This window comes from Monodelphis domestica, chromosome 1, assembly GCF_027887165.1.
Source record: "Monodelphis domestica isolate mMonDom1 chromosome 1, mMonDom1.pri, whole genome shotgun sequence".
NCBI classification, from domain to species: domain Eukaryota; kingdom Metazoa; phylum Chordata; class Mammalia; order Didelphimorphia; family Didelphidae; genus Monodelphis; species Monodelphis domestica.
In genome coordinates, this window is record NC_077227.1 from 702979364 (window position 1) to 703002265 (window position 22902).

Consider the following 22902-nt stretch of genomic DNA (forward strand, 5'->3'; position numbering starts at 1 on the left):
CCCTATCTCACCTAATAATATAACATTTGGTATTGTACAGTCATTCAGTTGTGTCTGACTCTTTATGATCCTGTGGACCCATAAGATACTGGAGGGATTTGCCATTTCCTTTTCCAGGCAAATATAAGTTAAGTGACCTGCCCAGGGTCATATAGCCACAACTGAACTTGAGTCTTACTGACTCAAGGCCCACCACTCAGACTTCTGAGCCTCTGAGCTGCCTTGTATGTAACAGTTTAAATATTATGAAACTAACTAGAATAATGTAAAGAAAAGTAAATAAGAGTGAAACAAAAAATCCTAATGGAAACTCTAGGAGGGACTTAACTGATAACTAAGTGGAGGAGATGATTCCAAAGCAAGTTTAATTGTACTGAGTTTATAATAAATCATTTAATATTTTGAAAAGTTTATGAAAAAGAAAAAGAAATAGTATGTCTTTCAATAAGAATCCATTACCTCAAACTCTACATAAACTAAATGATCAAATCCTATTTTCATTTGAAATTTGGAAATTTTATTTCTTATAAGTTTCAACTATGAAATAATACACTTAAATGCTGTTAAACTTTATCTTCCTTTCAGCTTTTCATATTAACAGAGCTAATTTTCAGTAGCATCATGTCTCTAGCTACACTAATTATGTTAACTTTAGAAGGTGAGGAAATACAGAATGTTAGGAATTTTTAAATATTCAGTTTGATTCTTTTACAATTGTCATATTTTAAAAATTTTCTTCCTCGAAATAACAATTAGCCTTCACATGAAATATAAGGCATAAAACCTGCAAAAAGAACAAAAACTCTATACCAGGGGTCCCCAAACTTTTTACACAGGGGGCCAGTTCACTGTCCCTCAGACCACTGGAGGGCCAGACTATAAAACAAAACAAAACAACTATGAACAAATCCCTAATTCACATTGCATATATCTTATTTTAAAGTAAAAAAACAAAGCAGGAACAAATATAATACTTAAAATAAAGAACAAGGAAATTTAAATCAACAAACTGACCAGTATTTCAATGGGAACTATGGGCCTGCTTTTGGATAATGAGATGGTGAATGTCCAGTTCCATATCTGTCACTGCTAGCCGTAACAAGTGATGCAAGAGTGCATCAGTTAGTCTAGATCTGGTTGGAGATTTCACATGTTTCATTCTGGAAAAAGTCTGTTCACAGACATAAGTGCTGCCAAAGATGGTTGTCATTTTGAGTGCATGGTTCATGAGATTAGGATATGTCTCAGAGGGGAGAGATGCATAGAAATTAGGCAAGGTGCTTGACTTGAATGCGTCTTTCAGTCACAATTCTGCAGTTCAGCTAGTTCCATTTGGTAAATTGTATCCACATTTTCAATGCCAATAGAAAATGAGTTATGGAAACGCTGTATGTCCTGTTCATGGAGATAAAGCTCTTCAAATCTGAATTGGAAATCCTTTTGCAACTTTTCCAGTGAATCCACACAAGTTTCTTTTGGGAATGCAATCAAGGGTTTTTCCACTAACAGATTCTGAGTTAAGGGGAGATGTCAGAAATTTTCCTCCTTCACTTGTTTGATAACAAGACCTAATTTTACTTCAAATGCTTTCACATGTGATTGCATATCACAGATGAGCTTCCCTTTTCCTTGAAGTTGCACACTTAAACTGTTGAGGTAGCTCTGTTATTACATCTGTCAGAAAGGCGAGGTGCCATTTCCATTCTGCATCATCGAGCTCTGGTACTTCTTTGTTTTTTGAAAGCATAAAAGCTGTAATCTGTGGAAGTCAGTCATAGAAATGTCTCAAAACTCTGTCTCAACTCAGCCAATGGACTTCTGTGTGGCACAGAACATCTCCATAGGCAACATTAGCTCAGACAGAAATTCCTGAAATTGTCTGTGGCTTAGTGCATTAGCTCTAATGAAGTTAACACAAGATACCACAATTTTCATAATAGAGTCCCACTTCAGTGATTTACTGCATAGCAGCGCTTGTTGGTAGATGAGGCTATGAGTGTATGACTATTGGATGAGAATGGTTACATTTGTCCATCTCTTGGTTAATGAGAGCAATTAATCCTTTCTTAGACCCCACCATGCTAGGAGCACCATCAGTTGTCACAATGGCAAGTTTAGCCCAGTTGAGCTCCAAATCCTTCACAGTTTGGGAAACCTTTTCACAGATATCTTCTCCTGTAGTTGTTCCTTTGATGCTTTGCAGTGTAGCAAGCTCTTCTGTGACTTTGAAATTGTCATTCATCCCATGAATAAAAATTAGAAGTTGTACAGAATCACAAACATCATTGCTCTTGTCAAGTGCCAAGGAAAAAGGAAAGTTTTCTTGTGGAGTTTTGCAAATGCTGATGCAAATTGTCTCCCATTTCTTCAATCCATTGTGTAATTATAGATCCTGAAAGACTAACTGTATTAAATAAGTCTGCTTTTTCTGGACACATATCTTTGGCAACAGAAAGAAGGCACTCTTTAACAAATTCTCCCTCTACAAATGGTCTGCCAGTGCAAGCTATTAGATTGGCAATTTGAAAACTTGCTCGCAGTGATGAAATATTTAGCTGCTTCTGCTTCACAAAAGTATTTTACTGAGTTATCAATGTATTTTTCAGTTTTATTTATCTTTATGTTGAATTTGATAGTGTTGATGCAAATTGTATTCTTTGAACACAGACACTATATTCTGGCATATCAAACACACAGCTCTTTCCTTGTACTGCATGAAAAAGTAATCATAAGGTCACTGTTCTTTGAATATCCTACGCTCCAATTTTTCTTGACATCATTGTTTCCTAGGGATTCCAAATTGCTATTAGTAAAATATCTATAAAAACAATAATTTTGCCCACACAGAGGCATACAGACTGCATTGCCCATCAATGCAGTCTGATCTGTGTCCATCAATGCAGCCTTCCCAGTCCACATCATTTCATTCAGCCTCACCAGTGGCCATACTGGTGGAACTCCACTTTTACCTCAGCCTCACACTGGTGCAGTGTGGGAACCAGTACAATTACAGAGCCAGTTCCTCCACTACCTTTCCAGTTCACACTACCCTGTGTGAACTACACTGCAATCTGTGAACTCACACAGGAATCTGATCACATGGGTAAGACCCATTTTTTCCATGGCAGGAAAAAATAAGGCATGACATTAGTGTGTGTCCTCTTGCGGTCCATATTTATGGATCTGTTATAGTCTGTAATACAAAAATCACATGCCTCACTTACCCCACATAGTACAAAGGTGACCATACTCCCCCAGATGTACAACATAATGGCCCCTATTATAGGGACCTGTCTTATATTAATTTGACTCCCAAAAAACAGGGGGTGTCTTATAAAACACCCAGTGGCAGTAGTGGGCTTCTCACAGTAGAGGCCCACCGCTGATGTTCACAGGCCAGATCACCGCTATCCAATGCCTGTATACAGTACTGGAGGCGGTGCTGGGCCTGTGACACTGTATACCGCTATCTGGGATAGCAGAGGGTGCAACGCTGACTGTGATGGGCCTGTCACACCTTGCACAGGCCCATCACAGCCACCACTATACCGAGCAGCAGTATGCACAGTGCGGAATCCACTCCTCCAGATCACTGCTCACATGAGTGATGCCGTGCTTTGCGGCATCGCCACATACAGTACTCCTCTCACTGACCACAAATGATAGAGGTGCCCCTTCTGGAAGTGCGGTAGAGGCTGGATAAATGGCCTCAGGGGGCTGCATGTGGCCCATAGGCCTTAGTTTGGGGACTCCTACTCTACACATTATATTTCCAGGAAGGGTGCGAATTATGAAAGGGGACCCCCCCCCAAGAATTAGATACCTTTTTCCCTTTAGAAAAAAATGTACTGTCATGCCCACCCATTCTCAAAAAACCCCAATATAATCAATCTGTTATAGAGAAAAATACACAAAATTAATTACATATAATGAACATTATAAACCAACATAACAGTGTTAAGTTGTTCAGAAATACAACAACAACAAAAAAGGAAAGTATATGGTATAAATGATAAGGTAAAGAAGTGGGGAGTGGGGGGGGAAGAGAATATGAAAAGTGAGGTTAATTTGCTAAAAAGGATTCTCAACATTGAGGTCAAGATGATGGCATAAAGGCAGAGACTCCACCAAGCTCTCCCAAAACCCCATCTAAATAACATTAAAATAACTCCTCAAAACAAACTGTGAAATTGCAGAACCAACAAAATGATTTTCATCCCAAGACAACTTAAGACTACTGGCAGGAAAGGTGTCTCTCACAGATAAAGAGTGAGAACAATTCAACACAGGCAATGTTCTGGCAAGACAGTAGCAGGTCTTGAGGGCAACTGAACTCACTGCAGTGGCTTCCAGAGCTCTCATTCCACAGATAGTAAGGAGATGGGACAACTGGTCAGAAAAAGATTACAGGGGAGATTTTGCTGGCACTAGGAGCAAGACTAGTGAGTTGTTCATATGTGGTTCCAGGTCCCAATTCCAGGTGAGGAAGAGCACTACCAAGGAAAGAGGCACTGCACACAGTTCCAGGAAAGAAAAGAATGAATGTGGTCACTCATAAACCAGAGTACAAGCCAGAAGAGAGAAGATCACAACTTTCCTTAGATCATACCACGCTGGAAGAACTGAAAATTTACAGATTCCCAGAATTAACTCTGTAAACAGCAGCACAAATAACTTGAAGCTTGGGAAAGTATCCCTTTCACTGCAAAAACAGAGCCAAATTTTAAAATAAAGTTGAAAATCAAAAAGACTGTAAAAATTAGAAAACAATAAAAAAATCCAACCACAGAAAGTTACTCTAGTGAACAAAACATTAACTATGGAAGATCAAAACACAAATGAAGAAGACAACAACATCAAAAGTTATATCTGAAGTCTCCAAGAAAATAAAAAATTCTTAGAAAAGCTCAAAAATTATTTAGAGCAAAACTGGGAAAAGAAATGAGAGTAATGTAAGAAAATGATTATTTAAAAAAGCCAAAACATTAGTAAAAGAGTCATAAAAATCCACTGAAGAGAATGTCTTAATAAAAAAGAATTAATCAAATGGAAAAAGAAGTACAAAAGCCAACTGAAGAAAATAATTACTTCAAAATTGGAATCAGACAGGTGTAAGCTAATGACTCCATGAGACATCAAGAAACAATAAACAAAATCAAAAGAATGAAGAAAAAAATAGAAGAAAATGTGAAATAGCTTATTGGAAGAAAAAACTGACCTGTAAAATAGATCAACAAAAGATAATTTCAAAATTATTGCACTACTTGAAAACCATGATCAAAGAAAGAGCCTAGATATCATATTTCAAGGAAACATCAAGGAAAACTGCCCTCATATCCTAGAACTAAAGGGTAAAAAGAAACTAAAAAAATTCACCAACCACTGAAAGAGATCTCCAAATGAAAACTCTTAGGAATATCAGAGTCAAATTCCAGAGTTCCCAGGTGAAGGAGAAAACATTGAATGGAGCCAAAAAGAAATAATTCAATATTCTGGAGCCACCCTAGCGTCTATAATAAGGATTGGAGGGCTTAGAATATGATTTCCTGAGGGCAATAGAGAACCACCTTCTTAGCAAAACTGAGCGTAATACTTCAGGGGATATTTAATGAAGTAGAATGTTTCCAAAAATTCCTAATAAGAGGTAAATAGAAAATATAATTTTCAAATATAAAAAATAAAAAGAAGCATAAAAAGAAAGAGAAACTGTAAGAGATTCAATAAGATATAAATTATTTACATTCCTATGTGGGAATATACTTGGAACTCCTAAGAAATTTATCATTATTATACTAGTTAGTTCAATAATTCTGAAATTATCACTCCTGGATTTATTTTCCAGGTCAGTTGTTTTCCCATGAGATGGTTCACATTTTCTTTTACTTTGATTGCTTCTTTATGTCTCATGGAGTCATTAGCCTCCACTTGCACAATTCTAATTTTTATCATGTGAACTTTTGTGCCTCTTTTTGCATTTAGACAATTTTACTTTGCATTTTTGTATCACTTTTTCCATCTGGCTAATCTTGCTTTTATAAAAGGAATTCTTCTCTCTGATTTTTTTGTGCCTCTTTTACCAACTGGTCTATTCTGTTTTCCAAGGTATTAATTTTTTTTTTGCCACTCCTTCACCAACCTATTTTTTCATGATTTTCCCATATCATTTTCATTTCTTTTCCCAACTTTTCTTCTGCCTCTCTTATACTATTTTAAAAATCCTTTTGAGTTACTCCATCAGTTACTTTTGGGCTTGAGAGCAATTAATATTTTTCATGGAAGCTTTGGATGCAGCAGTACTGACTTCATTGTCTTCTTCTGAGTTTGGGTCTACCCTGTCACCAAAATAACTTTCTATGAAGTTTCTTTTTTTTTGTTCATTTTGTTTTGATCATTTTCCTGCCTTTTTATTTTCTTTTAGTTAAAAAAAACTGCTAAAAGTTGGGCTTTGTAACTGTGGTGAAGGGAGCACTATTCCAAGCTTCAGTTCTTTGTGTAGCTTCTTTCAGAGATGGCACTGGGGATCTATCTCCTTTTAGTTCTTCCAAGGTAGTATGATGTCAGGAGAAGTGTTGTTTAATACTCTTCTAGCCTATCCTCTGATAATATATAATCTTTTAAACTATAACACATGCTAATCACAAATCATTCCTATTATAACTCCAAGAAGACCCTCAACTAAACCAGTTTATTCATTTGACTTGAATATGCAGACAAATTTATATCTTAAAACATTAAAGCTTCTTTTATAAGAGACTTAGATATGCAGCTGACTTCCTACAATGAGTGAATATTGTACTTTATTTTCATAGCATGCAAATCATTACTTTTTAAAAAAGAACCATCAGCAATGCACAAATTGGGATAAAAAAGGTAGTATTTATAGAATATTTCTTTGTTTTTCAACTGTTCTAATTGTGATAGAGAAAGAGCATTTTGCAACAAACTGAGTGATGTGTAAGTCAAAGTGATTGACAGGAGCATGTGACTGAGTCACATGGGAGCACAAGGCTGGAGATCTGGGGAAAGGTTCTAAAATGCCAACTGTCTGGGCACTTCTCTCCTGGAAGGACCTTGTTTGGAAAGGCTTGAAAAAACAGTTTTCTGCTTCTCCTGATAATAACTGAAGAGAGAAATCTTTTAATCTAGCTGCTGGAAGCTTGAGTAAAGAAAATTGAATACACACTTCACCTCTGGACCTGTTTGGACAGTTATCAACTGAAGATCCTGGCCCATTTGATTGGACTCCATTTGTGAGACTTGGTTATTGGGGAAGATTACTGCTTAGCTTAATAAGATAGTTTTAGATAGATTTATAGAAATTAGAGTGTAAGATAACTTGTAGAAATTCTCCTAACCCCTGTTTCTTCTTCCCATTCCCAACCAATAAATTTGAATTTTTTATATGTTTCCCTCTTGTTCATTCCTCACCAAAATCTTATCATAACATAATTCATCTGCTTTCAATATAGAGCTCCTAATGAGCTGTCCAGCAAATCAAAGCAAACTTTATTTGGGTTATGATACTCAATACAGCTATTAGTATACAGTACAGCTCTTCAATCTCTGAAGTTGTGGAATACTTCTAAACTGTTTTTCTGCCTAAGCACCACCATTCCCTGGTATAATATGGAGGAAAGGTCTTAAAAGTAAATAAGAACACACAAATGTTTTTCTTTGAAAGAATCTGTTCCCTTCCCTTCCTTCCTATGGTTATAGGAACATAGATTTAGAACCTGAAGGACCTTTAGAAGTCACTGAGCCCAGTCTCCTCATTTATGAGGAAATTGAGGAATAGAGAAGTTAAATAAGTTGCTCAGGATTAGGATGCTAGTAAACATATGAGGCAGGACTTGAACTTGGTGACATGAAAGCTTCTGTCCCACTTTCCCATGTCATTCTTGCAAAAATTTAGAAAGGTCACAAGCTGGAATAATGATTAAGAAATTCAAGGAGAAACAACTATAACCTCCCTTCATTCAGTCCAAAACTGCATGAAATTGATTGCAATTTGTGAAATTAAAATTTAAGAACTAGAAAGTCTAACAAAGTAAAAAAATTCCAAATATTAAAAATAGTTCTTTTAGTCTTTTCCTCCACTCTACACAGAAGCAAAACAAATGAATCTATTTCAAAGATTAAAAACAGGCTTGTTCAAATGCTTAAACTGAGGTATTATGGTATAGTAGAAAGAATAACAAACTTGGGATACGAGTTATATTTCAAGGTCTGTCTTTAACTTGTTATAACCATGAGCAAGTCATTTCCCACTGAGTATCAGTTTCTCCTTATGAAAAATTATATAATCTCTCCAAGGTTCCTTTTAGCACTAAAAATTCCATGGACTTTATATATTTCTAATTCACTTTATAAGAAGATAATTTAATATTAAATATTAAATATAGAGGTATAAAATTATCAAAACTAGAAGGAGATGGACTAAGAATCTTTCTAATCTGTGCTATGTGGTGATATTAAATTCTTTTCCCTCTCTTAAAACTATCTCTAAAAGTTTACATAAAAATGTTCATATACATATATAGAAAAAATAAAGTCAAACTGCAGCAGAACTTTTTTTAATTAGAAAGGCTTTTGGTAATTTTAAAATTGTTATCTGTTGACAGAAGTTTAATACAAAATATTTTTTGAAAAATTATAAATTATAAATTAAATAACATTATGAATGAAATCTTTAAAGGCAAATGGAGATTACTATTATATTGTGCTTGATCTGAACTTTATATCATTTAAAAAACAAGATATGAATAAGAGATTTCCTCACCTCTAATTTAGATGGAGAACAGAAAAAAAACACAGACATTAATTTCATCCAGAAGTTAAAGCAAAGTATATGCAACAATAAGGAATTTCTGAAAAAGCATTTACCAAGTATTTACTACGTACAAAGCACTGTGCTAGGAATACAAATAGAAACTAAGACAGTTCCTGTCCTCACAAAGTTCACATTCTAATGAGAAAGAAAAGATACATGGAAGATTTTAACTATAAGTCAGATGAAAAGGTCACCAGGTTCTTAGGGTTCATAGACAATGTATTCAGATGGAAATGCCTCTGATGTCATTCTTCATTGATAAAATCAAGTCAGTTTCTAATGCTGAATCATTTGATAGTGTCACAGACTTTGATGGTACCAACTATCTTTTCTGATTGCCTTAATTTCCTCTTCGTTGGAGGTGAGGTCCCCCTTTTCATCCTTAATGCTGTTAATTTGCCTTTCTTCTTTCCTTTTTTAAATTAGATTGACCAGTACTTTGTCTATTTTTTCAAAGTATCACCTTCTAGTCTTGTTTATTAGCTCAATAGTTCTATCACTTTCGATTTTATTAATTGCTCCCTTAATTTTTAGGATCTCTAGTTTGGTTTTCTTCTGGGGTTTTTTAATTTGTTAGTTTTCAAGTTTTTTGATTTGCATTTCCAATTCATTGATCTCTGCCCTCCCTAATTTGTTAATATATGCACTCAGGGATATGAATTTTCCTCTAAGTACTGCCTTGGCTGCATCCCATAAGGTTTGAAAGGCTGTCTCACCATTGTCATTTTCCTCAATGAAATTATTGTTTCTATGATTTCTTCTCTAACTAAACGATTTTGGAATATCATATTAATTTCCAATTAATTTTTTATTTGGCTCTCCATGTACCCTTTCCAATCAATATTTTTATTGCTTTATGATCTGAAAAGCTTGCATTTATTATTTCTGCTTTTCTGCATTTGAGTGCCATATTTCTATGACCTAGTGTATGATCTATTTTTGTGAATGTGCCATGTGGTGCTGAAAAGAAGGTGTATTTCTTTTTGTCCCTATTTATTTTTCTCCATATGTCTATTAACTCTAATTTTTCTAAGGTTTCATTCACCTCTTTTATCTCTTTCTTATTTTATTTTTTGGTTTGATTTATCTAAATTTGATAGTGTTCAAGTCTCCCACTAATATGGTTTTACTGTCTATTTCCTCCTTCAATTCTCCTAGTTTCTCCATTAAAAATTTGGATGCTATACCATTTGGTGCATACATGTTGATTAGTGATATTTCCTCATTGTCTATACTCCCTTTTAACAGAATATATTTACCTTCCCTATCCCTTTTGATCAGGTCTATTTTTGCTTTGGCTTTGTCAGATATCATGATTGCAACTCCTGCCTTCTTTCTATCAGTTGAGGCCCAAAAGGTCTTACTCCATCCTTTAATTCTAACCTTGTGAGTATTGACCCGCCTCATATGTGTTTCTTGAAGACAACAAATGGTAGGGTTTTGGGTTCTAATCCAATCTGCTATTTGTCTACGTTTTATGGGTGAGTTCATCCCATTCATGTTCAAAGTTATGATTGTCACTTGTGGATTCCCTGGCATTTTGATATCTTCCCCTAGTTCTGACCTTTCTTCTTTAGCTATATCCTTTTGAACCAGTGATTTACTTTAGGACCATCCCCCTAGTCCCCTCCCTCCCTTGATATGCTTCCCTTTCTAGCCCCTCCATTTTTATGCTCCCTTCCCCTCCCCCCTCTCCTTCCCTCCCTTTTTATACTCCCTCCCCCCTCCCCCTCCTTAATTTTCCTTTCTTTCTTATCCTGTTGGATAAGATAGAATTCAGGATCCCACTGGATCTAGATGCTCTTCCCTCTCAGATTTGATTTCACTGAGAGTAAGGTTTAAGTAATTCTACTTCATGCTATCTTCCTCTCCTCATATGAGAGTTCTTCCCCTCCTCTTCCCACGTGTATCTTTGTATAGGAAAGATTATTCTATTTAGTACCCCCCCATTTGTTGAAGTAAATGTTAGTATTATCAACGATCACCCCCTCCCTTTTTCTTTCTTTGCCCCCCCTTTCACCAAATCATCTTGATGCCCCAATCTTTCCCTATGCATGATTCTTCTAACTACTCTTATGATGCATACAATTTTTGAGAGTTACACAATACATTTTCCCCACATATTAATATATATAATTTGATATAAATGTAGTCCTTATAGAAGAGAGTTTGACTTAAAGAAAAAAATAAGATTTATCTCCTTTTCTCTTTCTTTCATATTTAGCTTTTCATGTTTCTCTTGCTTTCTGTGATTGGATGTCAAATTTTCCACTAAGTTCTGGTCTTTTCTTAGCAAATGCTTGGAAATCTTCTATTTTGTTGAATGCCCATACTTTCCCCTGGAAGTATATAGTCAGTTTTGCTGGGTAGTTGATTCTTGATTGGAGACCCAGCTCTCTTGCCTTTCTAAATATCGTGTTCCATTCTTTGCAGTCTCTTAGTGTGTTAGCCGCTAAGTCTTGTGTGGTCCTTATGGGAGCCCTCTTATATCTGAAGCTCCTCTTCTTGGCTTCTTGTAGGATTTTCTCCTTTTCTTGGAAGCTCTTGAATTTGGCAATTACATTTCTGGGGGTTGTCTTTTGGGGATTTAGTATAGAGGGTGTTCTATGAACCCTTTCTATTTCTATTTTGCTCCCTTGCTCCAGAACATGTGGGCAATTTTCTTCTATAATCTCCTGTACAATAGCATCAATGTTTTTGTTTATCTCTGGTTTTTCGGGAAGACCAGTAATTTTGAGGTTGTCTCTTCTTCCTCTATTTTCCAAGTCTGTAACCTTTTCAGGGAGATATTTCATGTTTTCTTCTAATTCATTAATTTTTTGGCTTTGCTTTATTGATTCTTGCTGTTTTGTAATCTCACTGTTTTCCATTTGCTTAATTCTGGTCGTTAGGGACTGGTTTTGTTTTTCAGCTTTGTCTGCCCTTCTATTAGATGCTTCCAGCTCCTTCTCCAATTGTGAAGTCTTGTCTATCAGACTGCTGATCTCTTTCTCCCATTTTTTTCCCAAAAGGTTTCCATCTTTTGGGTAAGCTCCCAGTTTGAGATCTTCCAGAGCTTGTGGATAGTTTCCATTTTGGGAGGCATGTTCTGATTTTGTTTGGATTTCATCCTCATTCTCTTCTTTTCCTTGGGTACTCTCTCCATAAAAGTTTTCAATAGTCACCCCCCCCCCCTTCTTCTTGGAGGCTTGATTTTGGGACATGTGAGCCATCCCTTTGGTGGTTTTATTCCACTTTCTTTTTTTGTTCTGGGGTCTGGGTGATATGGGCGGGTTTTCTCTGAATTTAGGTTGCCTCAGACTAGTTCTTCCCAGCCTCCGAGGTTTCTTAGAGCGTGGGCCCCTGTGTTAAGCCCAACCGCCCAGGCGATCAGCGCAGCCGCCCAGGTGCTCAGCTCCGCCCACGTGCTAAGCGCAACCGCCCTGGAGTTCAGTTCTGCAGCCCCCTGTGCTCAGTGCAGGATTCTCCCGTGAAGCAGCCCTAAGAGGTCGTTTCCTTGCAGTCTTTAGATCCCAAGGACCCTGGTGTGCCCCCCAAGACAGAGATGCTCCTCACTCACTCGCTGTCCCAGTGAGCACTCTGATAGCTTACTCTGGTTTGGGGGGGGGGCGGCGGCTCAGTTCACATTTTTGTGCAAGCTTTTCCTCCTCATTATAGTGTGGAAATGTTCAAACCTCACGTACCTTCGTTTCTGTGGGGTACTGGAGAGTCCCTTCGTTCTTCCAAAGGTGATTTTTATGCTCTTTTGAGGTAGTCTATTTCATTCGGTGCCGGGGAGGGGAAGCGAGTCGCGTCTAGATTGCAGCCATGTTTACCCGGAAGTCCCAACTATCTTTTCTAGGTCTTTATGAGTTGGGGCTGCCTGCAGAAGCAGTTGTCAGGCTGCCTTTTCAGAGTGGGTCCTTCCCAGGACAATGGCTGAGGGATATGGGCTGGAAGCCCAGTTATTGCCAAGATTCTTGGGCTCAGGGTCTTGAACTGCATCCATAAGAGTCTATGGGGAGATGGTGGTCAAGGTAGTGGTGGTGGTTTGCCTTGGCTAGCCTGGGCTGGCTTCTAACTCTTCCTTAGGGGTCCCTGCTTACTGCCTCAGTGAGGCTGGCTTGTGTACTGCCTCTGTGTGGCAGGAACTAACAGTTGGTAGGGAAGGCTCTTTCTTCACAAGAGCTGTTTCATTGGAAGACTAAATAACCCAGAAAGCACCTTAGTCAGCAAACATCTGGCTTGCTTTTCAAATGAAAAAGGAAGCTGCCAAAATTATCATTGCTTTACAATATAAACTTCTTTATAAAAGGATGATGGATGATTATAGCAATAGCATTAATAAGGCAGGGTAAAGGAAGGTAAAACCAATGAAATCATTAAAATGGCTTTGACAAATATAAGAATTTTAAAAGTTGTGGTCACCATTTATAAAAATTGACTCTTAAGTCATGAGACTTTTAGTAGCGTTATTATAGCAAAATAGTGATAATAAGAGAGGGAAATGTAGGAAGGAGGTAGAAAATATTGCCTAGCTAAAAATACCGTAAGTCCAGATCTGAGTGCCTCCAAACTGCAAATGCAAATCTCACCAGCCCATGAGAGTGTCTCTCAAGCCAAGGAGACAAAAGTCTCACTTGAGTAAGTGTCCCTACCTCTTCAATCTGAGTCTCCAATGCAGAAAGCCAAATCTTCACCAGAATCTAAAGTCTAAATCAGGAAGCAGAAATCTGAAGCCGCAAAAGATGCTGAGCTCTCCAAGATCTTAATCTGCCATGAGTCAAAGATCACAAAAAGAACCCTAGGGTCCCAGAAGCTCCTGCTTATATAGTTTTCTCTACACTAGCTCTCCTCCTCACATCTCAGGGATCAATCACAGTCTTCCAATTTGCCTAGCACTGCCCAGGGGCGGGGCAGCAGTGTTTGTAGTCTTTTAGGATATGAACTTCTTTTTCTAGTAAAAGTTTCTTACTAAGTGTTAAGGAGTAACTAAGTGTGAAAGGATGGGGACTCCAAGTTCTTGATTGATTAAGTTAAAATAAACAAAAGGAGTTTGAATTCTCTTTCACACCACTAAAGGAAGCTTGGGAAAGATATACAATTAGGCAAAGTTAAGAGCATTTACAGACGAAAAACACATATGAAATACAATAAGAAAAATGTAAAGATTTCAAACTCGATTTCCACAAATTTTTTCCAACAAAGATAGTGGGATCAACACACTTGGATCCTAAAATCACATTTCCAGAGGCACTTACAGATCACCAGTTATTAGCCTTTTTTGTATCACAAACACTTTAAAAGATTTAATGAAGTCTATGGACCAGTTTTCAGAATGATGCTTTTAAATAAAGAAAAAAGGATAAACTGCAGTTACAAGTAGTTGAAAATAAAGATGTAATTTTTTTTTCATACAAGTTCATTGACTCTAGCTTAAGAATCCCTGTCAATGAAAAAGAAATGGTATTAAAAAGAATAAAAATAGGAGAAGCAGGTGGCTTGGACCAAATGTATAAATAGAGGATATCTCTACTGGAAATTATATAATTATGAGGGCACTAAGAAACTAATATACAAGATAACTGAATTAAGGGAAAATACCAAAGGTGTGGGAAAAAAATCACAGACTTTATTAATGCTGAAAAAAAGATGACTGAGAAAAATATCATTAACTACCAACTTCTATGCTTACTCTCCTATATCTATACAAAATCATTATGAAAGTCATCTATTGAGGGTATTAACAAGAAGTAAGCGGGAGCTTCTGAGTGATACTCACCAATAAACTATGACCTGTATTATTTCATAATTAATAGAAAAATATAAAATATAAAATCCTATCATGTATACTATACTGTCTGTTGATTATGAAAAGGCATTTGATTAGAAGAACAAAAGCTGTCTTTTGCAGTACGGTGTCTCTCATCTATACATCAAGTTCATCTAGAATTCCTTGGAAAACCTAGTAACAAAAATAATCCTTTGCAATGATATCTTGATAATAAACATTGTTGAAGTAGAGAACAAAGGTATCTGATATTATGATGGAAAAGACCCAATGCAAAATTTAGAGTATGGAGTGATCTCCTTTGACGAGTGACCTCCAGATGCTCCTGCTTGACATTGTGTTGATTATATCAAGTCCTAAAATAATACAGAAATTCCTAAAGAGATCAGTAATCATTCATAGTTTAGGTTGTCCATCCACAAAAGAAAGACCAAAAATGGGTGAAGAATGTCTGTTGCCCATATTTCAAAATACATTTTGTATAAACGTACCCTATAAGAGCTTGACCTATAAGAGCATGTGTATCTAGGACAAAGTATAGATGGGACAATGAGTTGAGGCCAATCTTTAAACAAAGAGAAGAGGCTCTGCTATTTTGTTTTGTTTTTTCAAGAAACTGTATTGACCATAAATTTCCCATGAAAACAAATGTCTATCTTTTCAATATTAACATCATACCACTACTGCTATATTAAAGTTAAATATAAAACACCTCTGAAGAACTAAAGAGAAATATTACACAAAGGATAACAGACAGGTACATGGTAGATATGCAGGCACTAAAACATAACCAATGAAGACTTCAGAGGGCCTAGATTTCATATATTAGTCAAAGAAATGATTAAAGACAGGAAAATAAAAAGGACACACACCATCACATCAAGACGGAGAAGGCACATTTTTTTCTCTAGCACTCAGTTTATTTGGCAGAAGATAATGTTGATTATTCTCTTGAGGTTATGAAGTTTAAAACCTCAACCTCATTAAAAGTTTCCACTTGTTTCCCTGAAGGAAAGTGAATTTTATTGACATGAAAATGACATAAGTGTTGAAGAAAAGATACAAAATCAAGTTTTTCAATTACAAATTAGTGCTCTTTCCACATCCTGAACATTTTCCATTTATTGGAAGTAAATTTCCTAATTAAAACATAGCCAAATTAAAATATAAGAACAAAAACACACTCCAAAATAAAAAATAAATTCATAAATCTACATTTCTAGTTCTCTTCATTACTGTGTTTAATCATTAGATAATTGTATAGCATGTCAGTACCAGGTTATCTATCTTAATATTGAGTTCATTGTTATCGCTCATTTTGGGGGAGAAAAAAAGTTAATCAAGAGAGAGATCAAATCTGAAGAGCAGTTCACTGCTCACTTTCCACCAGCTTGTAATCTTTGGGATTTCACTGTGCTCTCTAACTTCATCATCCTGCAAGGTCACATTAACCCTGAAACACTTATCACTCTAACTGTGGAACCTCTCGCTCTCTGCCTGGAGAGGGTCAGTGAAGGGTTCTTCTCAGGTCCTCCATTTAAGTAGAGTGCCCAGGATAGCAATCTCTTCATTTTCTATCAGGCTCTACTTCTTTAGATTTATCATCATATCCCTGAACTGGGAACTTCCCCCCTCCCTCATTAGCTTCTTTTTTATGTGTTTTCCATATGATTGTGAGTTCCTTGAGTGCAGGGACTGTCTTTTGCCTTTCTTAGTATCTCCATACTTATCACAGTGCCCAGCATATAGTATGTGTTTAATAAATGCTTATTGAACGAATGATAAAAACTGAAAAAAAAAAAACAACATACATATGCAAATTAGAAATATAAGCAACAGAGAGGCAGAGGTTACACCAGCTAAATCAATGCCATCTCCTCATTGAATATCCTTATTTAATGGTCTTGCTCTGTTGATGGTAAGTAAATTTCTGTTTGTCACAAGTATCTACTGTTCTAATCTTGACCCTAACTAACAGAAGACTGGTTTTTGTTAGGTCTTTTTCTATAACTTCCAGTAGAGAGATCCCGAATAAGACAAATGCCCCAAGTCAGTAATGAGATGTGAAAAGAATAGAAACTATTTCTGAAGTGAGATGAGTCAACTAAACTGAGGTATACATAAAGGCCATGTATCAGACGATAGTGTTGCATATTTAGTAAGAGGTATAGTAGAAATCTAAAGACAGCTAGATGACTTAGTGGACAGGGTATATTGACTTAGAAAACCATAAATTAACATTACTTATATTGCATTATGGAGGCAGCTAGATGTCTCAGTGGATAGAATGCTGGGTCTCTTAAGAGTCAGGAAGACATGAGTTCAAATGTGACCTCAGACACTTACTAGATGGGCAAGTTCAAACTGCTGCCTTCAAACCGCTCCAGAATCTTTGCCAAAAAACCCCATGGACCATACTGTTACAGAGAATCAGGCATGACTGGACAGCAATATGGTGGGAATAAAAAGTAAAAAAGTTTCTTAGGATGAGTGATTCATTGTTCTATAAGGTTATATTGAGTAGGAAAAGCAGTGTTTCTAATAACAAGAATAGAATTAATAATATTGGCTAGCATTTATACAGTGCTCTGAGATTTAAAAAGCACTTTACAGATATAATCCACCCTGGGAGGTGGGTCCTATTATCACTGCCACTTTACAGATGAAAAAAATAAGAGAGGCAAAATTTAAATGATTTGCCTAGTGTTACAGAGTGAGGAAATGTTTGAGGCAGAGTTTGAACTTAGCTCTCTATGACTACAAGTGCAGCACTGTATCTACTAATTAATCTAGCTGCCTAGCTTATAGAGTTATGTTTATTTCTGGCTATACAAAACCCTATACAGATGAGAGGAATTGGTTTTTTGTGGGTGTTTGATAGGGCAGAATTTTATCAAATTCATTTCCTTTAAGAGATTTTAACAATATGTCAACAAAATAAGAAATCCCCTAGTAAGCATCCCCATAGTTTTTACTGTACTTACTATGTCAGATAATTGTTATTTTTTATATCTGGAACTTACAACCTATTGTAAAACAAAAGTCCCATACGCTGGTAATTCTATATCCTCCAAAAAGTCATTCAACAATAAAGTTCTGCTTTTAATTCTGCTACTGATTTCCACAAACCTGTTATACATAATATAGTTAAAAGATATACCAAAATAATAGCCACAGGTATTAAGTTATTTGATGAAAAATTATTATATATACATGTGTCTCTTTTTTGAAATCAAGCAAATTTTCACCTAGGGACAGCATGGTGGCTCAGCAGATAAGAGGGCAATGCCTGGGGTTAGGAAGACTCATATTCCTGAGTTCAAATCTGGATTCAGCCATTTATTAACTTTGTGACTCTGGGAAAGTCACTTAAGCCTGTTTGCCTTAAGTTCCTCATCTGTAAAATGAGCAGGAGAAGGAAATGGTAAGCCATTCTAGTATCTTTGCCAAGAAAATCCTGAATGGGGTTGTGAGGAGTTGGACACAACTAACCAAACAACAAAAAACTTTCACCTTCAAATCTCTTAAAAATACTTGTATATATAAACTGAACATTGGGCTCACCTTTGGAGTGTTTTCCTGAAGGCCTCTTGGGTAAAGACTCCTCAATGGAATGTGCTGATGTATGTAGTGCATTTTCCAAACTGTTACCAACACTATTTATCGGGGTCTCTGTTCTTGGGGTGACCTAAGGGAACAAAGCAAATATATTATAATAACTATGCAATTTCAATGATTTTCCATTCCATTATTAAAATTTATTTTAATTTTTCTTCTTCCATCATTCCACCTATAGCATATAACCAGCTGAGAGTAGCAAATATGTGGTTTAGTATATAGTTTTATAACTTTTAGTAACTTTAAATAGTAGTTTAACAAGTTACTAGTGAAATATCTATTTAAAAAATTTTATTTCTACATGTTATAGATCTAAGATTTCTTCAGTTTTATTTTGTTAACAATCAACAAGCATATCCTAAGCATTTATTATGTACCACAAACTATATTAGGTGCTAGAGATACAAACAATCCCTGTTCTTAAGTGGATTACATTTTCTCAAAAGAAACAATTCACACACATATAAGTGAATACAAAATACATGCAAATTAATAGGTAACAAGCAATGGATTTGGAGTGAGAGAATCTGGGTTCGAATTTTAATTCTACCAGATTATTTGTGATAATTTTGGCAAACTAACTAACTTCTTTGGCAGTTTCCTCATCTACACCAAATTAAAGGTCTGGACTTGATGACATATAGTGTCTCTCTTGAATCTACAATCCTATAATTCACTCCACAGAGCTGATAATACAAACCGGGTCAAAACTATATTTCAATATAATTAGTTTCCTTTTTAATCCTAGGTAACTTAAAGGGGACTCAGACTGCCAAAGGAGTCAGTGAGAACCCCTTATATACTAGCATACAATGACTTGTGCAATGTTGAGAAGCACTTTTAAGATGCTACTGACAAAAGGTAAATAACCAGAGCTAGAATGAGCAAAGCCAGAAACAAGGAAGCTGAAAATTTGCATTCTCCCCCTGACCTCCCTCAGAAAACAAAACCCCCCCAAAATCCCCATTGTTTTAATTCTTGTGAGAGTCTGAGTGCCTTTCATGAGAATTATCCATCATTCCATGTTACCGAAATTGCATTAAACTATCATAATCAGATGTGAAGATGGGAAAAGAAGGCATAACAAGTTTATCCTGTCTTTTATTCCACTTCAGATAATCTTTATTTCAAAATGCAATGTCTTTAACTCACTTTCTCTCTTCCCCTTCCCTCATCCAATTAAATTAAGGAAACTACCAATTCTACTTTGTTGGCAAAAATTTAAAAACTCCAGAGACAATTTCTCTAACCATATGCTACTGATAACTACATAAAGGAAAGGGTCACAGAATTTTAAAGGGAAGTTTGGTGGGGGGAATGTTGAAAAGAAAGTTCTTAGATACCCAAGTATCCTTCAGATTTCCACAAAAGGGGCTCTCCTTGCTTATCTCTTTTGCTAATAATTAATCCTTTTTTTTCTTTATGTACTAGCATTTGAAAGGAAAAAAGTAGTGTTTCATTCATTTTATTTTTCTGTTGTTTAATTCAGTAGTTTACTAGTAATTCCCCCCCCCCCATTAGTTTCAAGTTACAATACAGGTCAACCTGAGAACCCAGCCACAACTTATACCATTCTTTCTATGAGGAAAATATGGTCCAAAAAACAATTTCCAAAATTAAAAAGACAACAAATTTTAAACAGTCAGAAATACGCATGTCTACCAAATTTATTCCTATCTCTCAAGTCTTGTTTATTTTAAATGTCCAGTATTACACCTGGACGTTTAGGTAAGAGTTTTGGAAGGAAGAAAACAACATAGATTCAAGGAAATAGTATGTTTGAAATATTTTATTTCTAAATGATCCAAATTGATTTTTAGCTTTTTTTTTTTTTAGAATAGTCTGCTAAGCACAGGACTCCCCACTGACAACTCCTCATTTTAGGAAATAGAATCCTAGCATCTTAGCAGGAAGGAACCTTAAAGGTCATCTAGTCTAACTTCTTCATAAGACTCTTTCTGAGAGAGAATCACAGGATCATAGAAAGCTGGCAGGGACTTATAGAATCCACATGTTTCAATCCTTTAGTTTTATGGGAATTGAGACCCAGAGAAGTTAGTGACTTACCCAATAAACATCAGTTCTGGGATATAAACCTTAGGCCCCCTAAGTTCTTCTGTACCATGAAAGTTCAATGTGTCCCAGGAAGTAAGTAGCAAAGATCAGAACCTAGATTTTAGGACTCCAAATCCAGAGCTCTGTCCTCTATCCACTATCAGCATCTGATAGTACTTTATTTATCTTAAAAAGCATTTAAAATGTAAAAAAAGTATATCATGTTGTTTTCTGCATTACATATGTTGTTCTTTGCACATAAAAACTCTGCTAATCTATTCACAGGATCTTTGCTATCTGCCAAGCAGTTCTAAAATTGTGCTGAATTATCCAACCTATCCCCCTTTTTGCTAACAGCAAGCATGCTGATGGTTTGCTTAGGGCTAGAATATGTGCAATTTGTGGCTATTTCTTTTGGGTAAAGAACCTCTGACATTGGACTTATTTGTTCTAATCAAATTAGTTAACCCAAAAAAATGAAATTATAAAACATTCAAGAGATGTAGTTCTTAATTTTAATTTTATTTTTAAAAATATTTTTCATTATTTATATGATTTTCTCTCTCTCCTCTTCCCTCCTCCCTCTCAGAGCCAAGAAGCAATTCCATTGGATTGTACAAATGTTATCACTTGATACCTATTTCCATATCATTAATTTTAACACAGAACTAAAACCCTAAATCATATACCCATATAAACAAGTGAAAAGTCATAATTTTTTCTTTTGCATTTCTACTCCTGTATTTTTTTCTTTCAATGTGGATAGCATTTTTTTCTCATATGTCCTTCAGGAATGTACTAGATCAGTGTATAGGTACTATTAGTAAAGTCCATTACATTGGATAGTTCCACAATGTTTTACTTTCAGTGTATAATGTTCTCTTGATTCTGCTCATTTCATTCTGCATCAGTTCTAGTATTCCATCACCATCAGATACCATAATCTGTTCAAGCCATTCCCCAATTGAGGGACACCCCCTCATTTTCCAATTTTTTTGCCACTACAAAGAGAGCAGTTATGAATATTTTTGTACAAACATTTTTCCATATTATCTCTTTGGGGTACAAACCCAGGAGTGGTATTGCTGGATCAAAGGGTATGCATTCTTTTAAAGCCCTTTGTGCTTAATTCCTTTTTTCCAAGGCAATTCCAAATTGCCTTCCAGTATGGCTGAATTAATTCACAACTCCACTAGCAATGAATTATGCCCAGATTTTGCTACAACCCCTCCAACATTTATTATTTTTCATTACTGTCATATTGGCCAGTCTGTTAGATATGATGTGGTACCTGCTAAATGTGAGGTAGTACAAAATGGATAGTTTTGATTTCTTTATCTGAAAACTTCCTATTCATGTCCCTTGACCATTTGTCAAATGGGAAATGGCTTAAGAGATGTAGTTCTTGTTTGGTATTACAACTTTCACTCACTTAGAATGGTACTTATATTACCTAGCTCCATACTGGCAAAGGCATGGCATGCGTGTCCTAGCATGCCAAAGGGGCTGCTCCATTCCCTCTCTCTACAACTCCTAAAGATGTTTTTCACATGCCTTGCCCCTCTGCCCAGCAGCCAAATGCAAGCACTTCCTATCTCTTCTGTCTATAGTAATGCAAGGGGCTCACAGGCAACTTGAAGTTGCAGTTTAGGCATGTGATCACAAAAAGGTTCACCATTGCTAGTCTAGCTCATGGGGTTGTTTTAAGGAAAGAACTTTGTAAACATCACAGTGATTATCCAAATGTGAATTGTTAAAAACTGTTCAAATTGCTTTGTCCTAGAGCAAACTATCAGACTAATGCCTCCACATCTTTTGGGGAATAATAGATTTCTGGCACATAAGCAATGTGTCAAGAATGTATCACCTAGTAGTCTAAAATTTCTCTGACACGAGGTTCATATCCTCAACTACCACCTCTATGCAGGAGACTCCTAAACTTTCTATTTCTAGTTTTACCAAAACTCTAGTTCAACTTGTGAGAAGTCTCCACCTAAATATGTCCAATTAAGTTGAAAATCAGCAAGTTTAAAAAAATCAAAATCATCATCTCTCTTCTTGACTTTGCTATTTCTAATAATATTACTTTCTAGTCACCTGGGCTCCAAACCTTGAAGGTGCCTTTGACTCCTCTATTCAGAGACCCCTAAAACCTGTCAGGTGGCCTTACCAATTCTTCCTTTTTATTATGTTCTTTATTTGCCTCCCCTCTCTTCTTAGCTCATTCTCAATAACACCACTCTAGCCATGGACCTTATTACATCACACCAAAACAGCCTTCTGAGTTTTCCACATCTCTTGCCTGGCACTCTCCTCCTCCCACATATCTTACATAATAGTAAAATTTCTCATCCCAACATACTCATTTTTATCATTCATTAAACAAAGATTTAAGTCATTTCCTCCTCAAAAACCTTTAGTGGCTCCCAATGACCTATATTACAAAAATCTTAAATCTATCAACTGAGCAGTAAATTAAATATTTATAAAGTCCCCATTGGCACCAGGAAAACAAAAATTAATATAAACTAGTTTATGCCCAAGAAGAGCTTGCACTCTGGCCAGGGAAGGTTCTCAACATATATTTATCGAGGTATATACAAAAATAAATACAAAATACTTTCAGGGT

General features: G+C 36.1%; 1 protein-coding gene across 2 annotated transcripts in view; it reads right to left on the bottom strand.

Moving 5' to 3' along the window:
- ZCCHC14 (zinc finger CCHC-type containing 14) overlaps window positions 1-22902 on the bottom strand; it is a 135494-nt gene that overhangs the window by 70860 nt on the left and 41732 nt on the right. For both annotated transcript variants that reach the window (XM_056810568.1, XM_007477271.3), the window contains exon 2: window positions 18165-18288. In XM_056810568.1, coding sequence (XP_056666546.1) covers window positions 18165-18288 — 124 coding nt within the window. The remainder of the gene's footprint in view (window positions 1-18164; window positions 18289-22902) is intronic.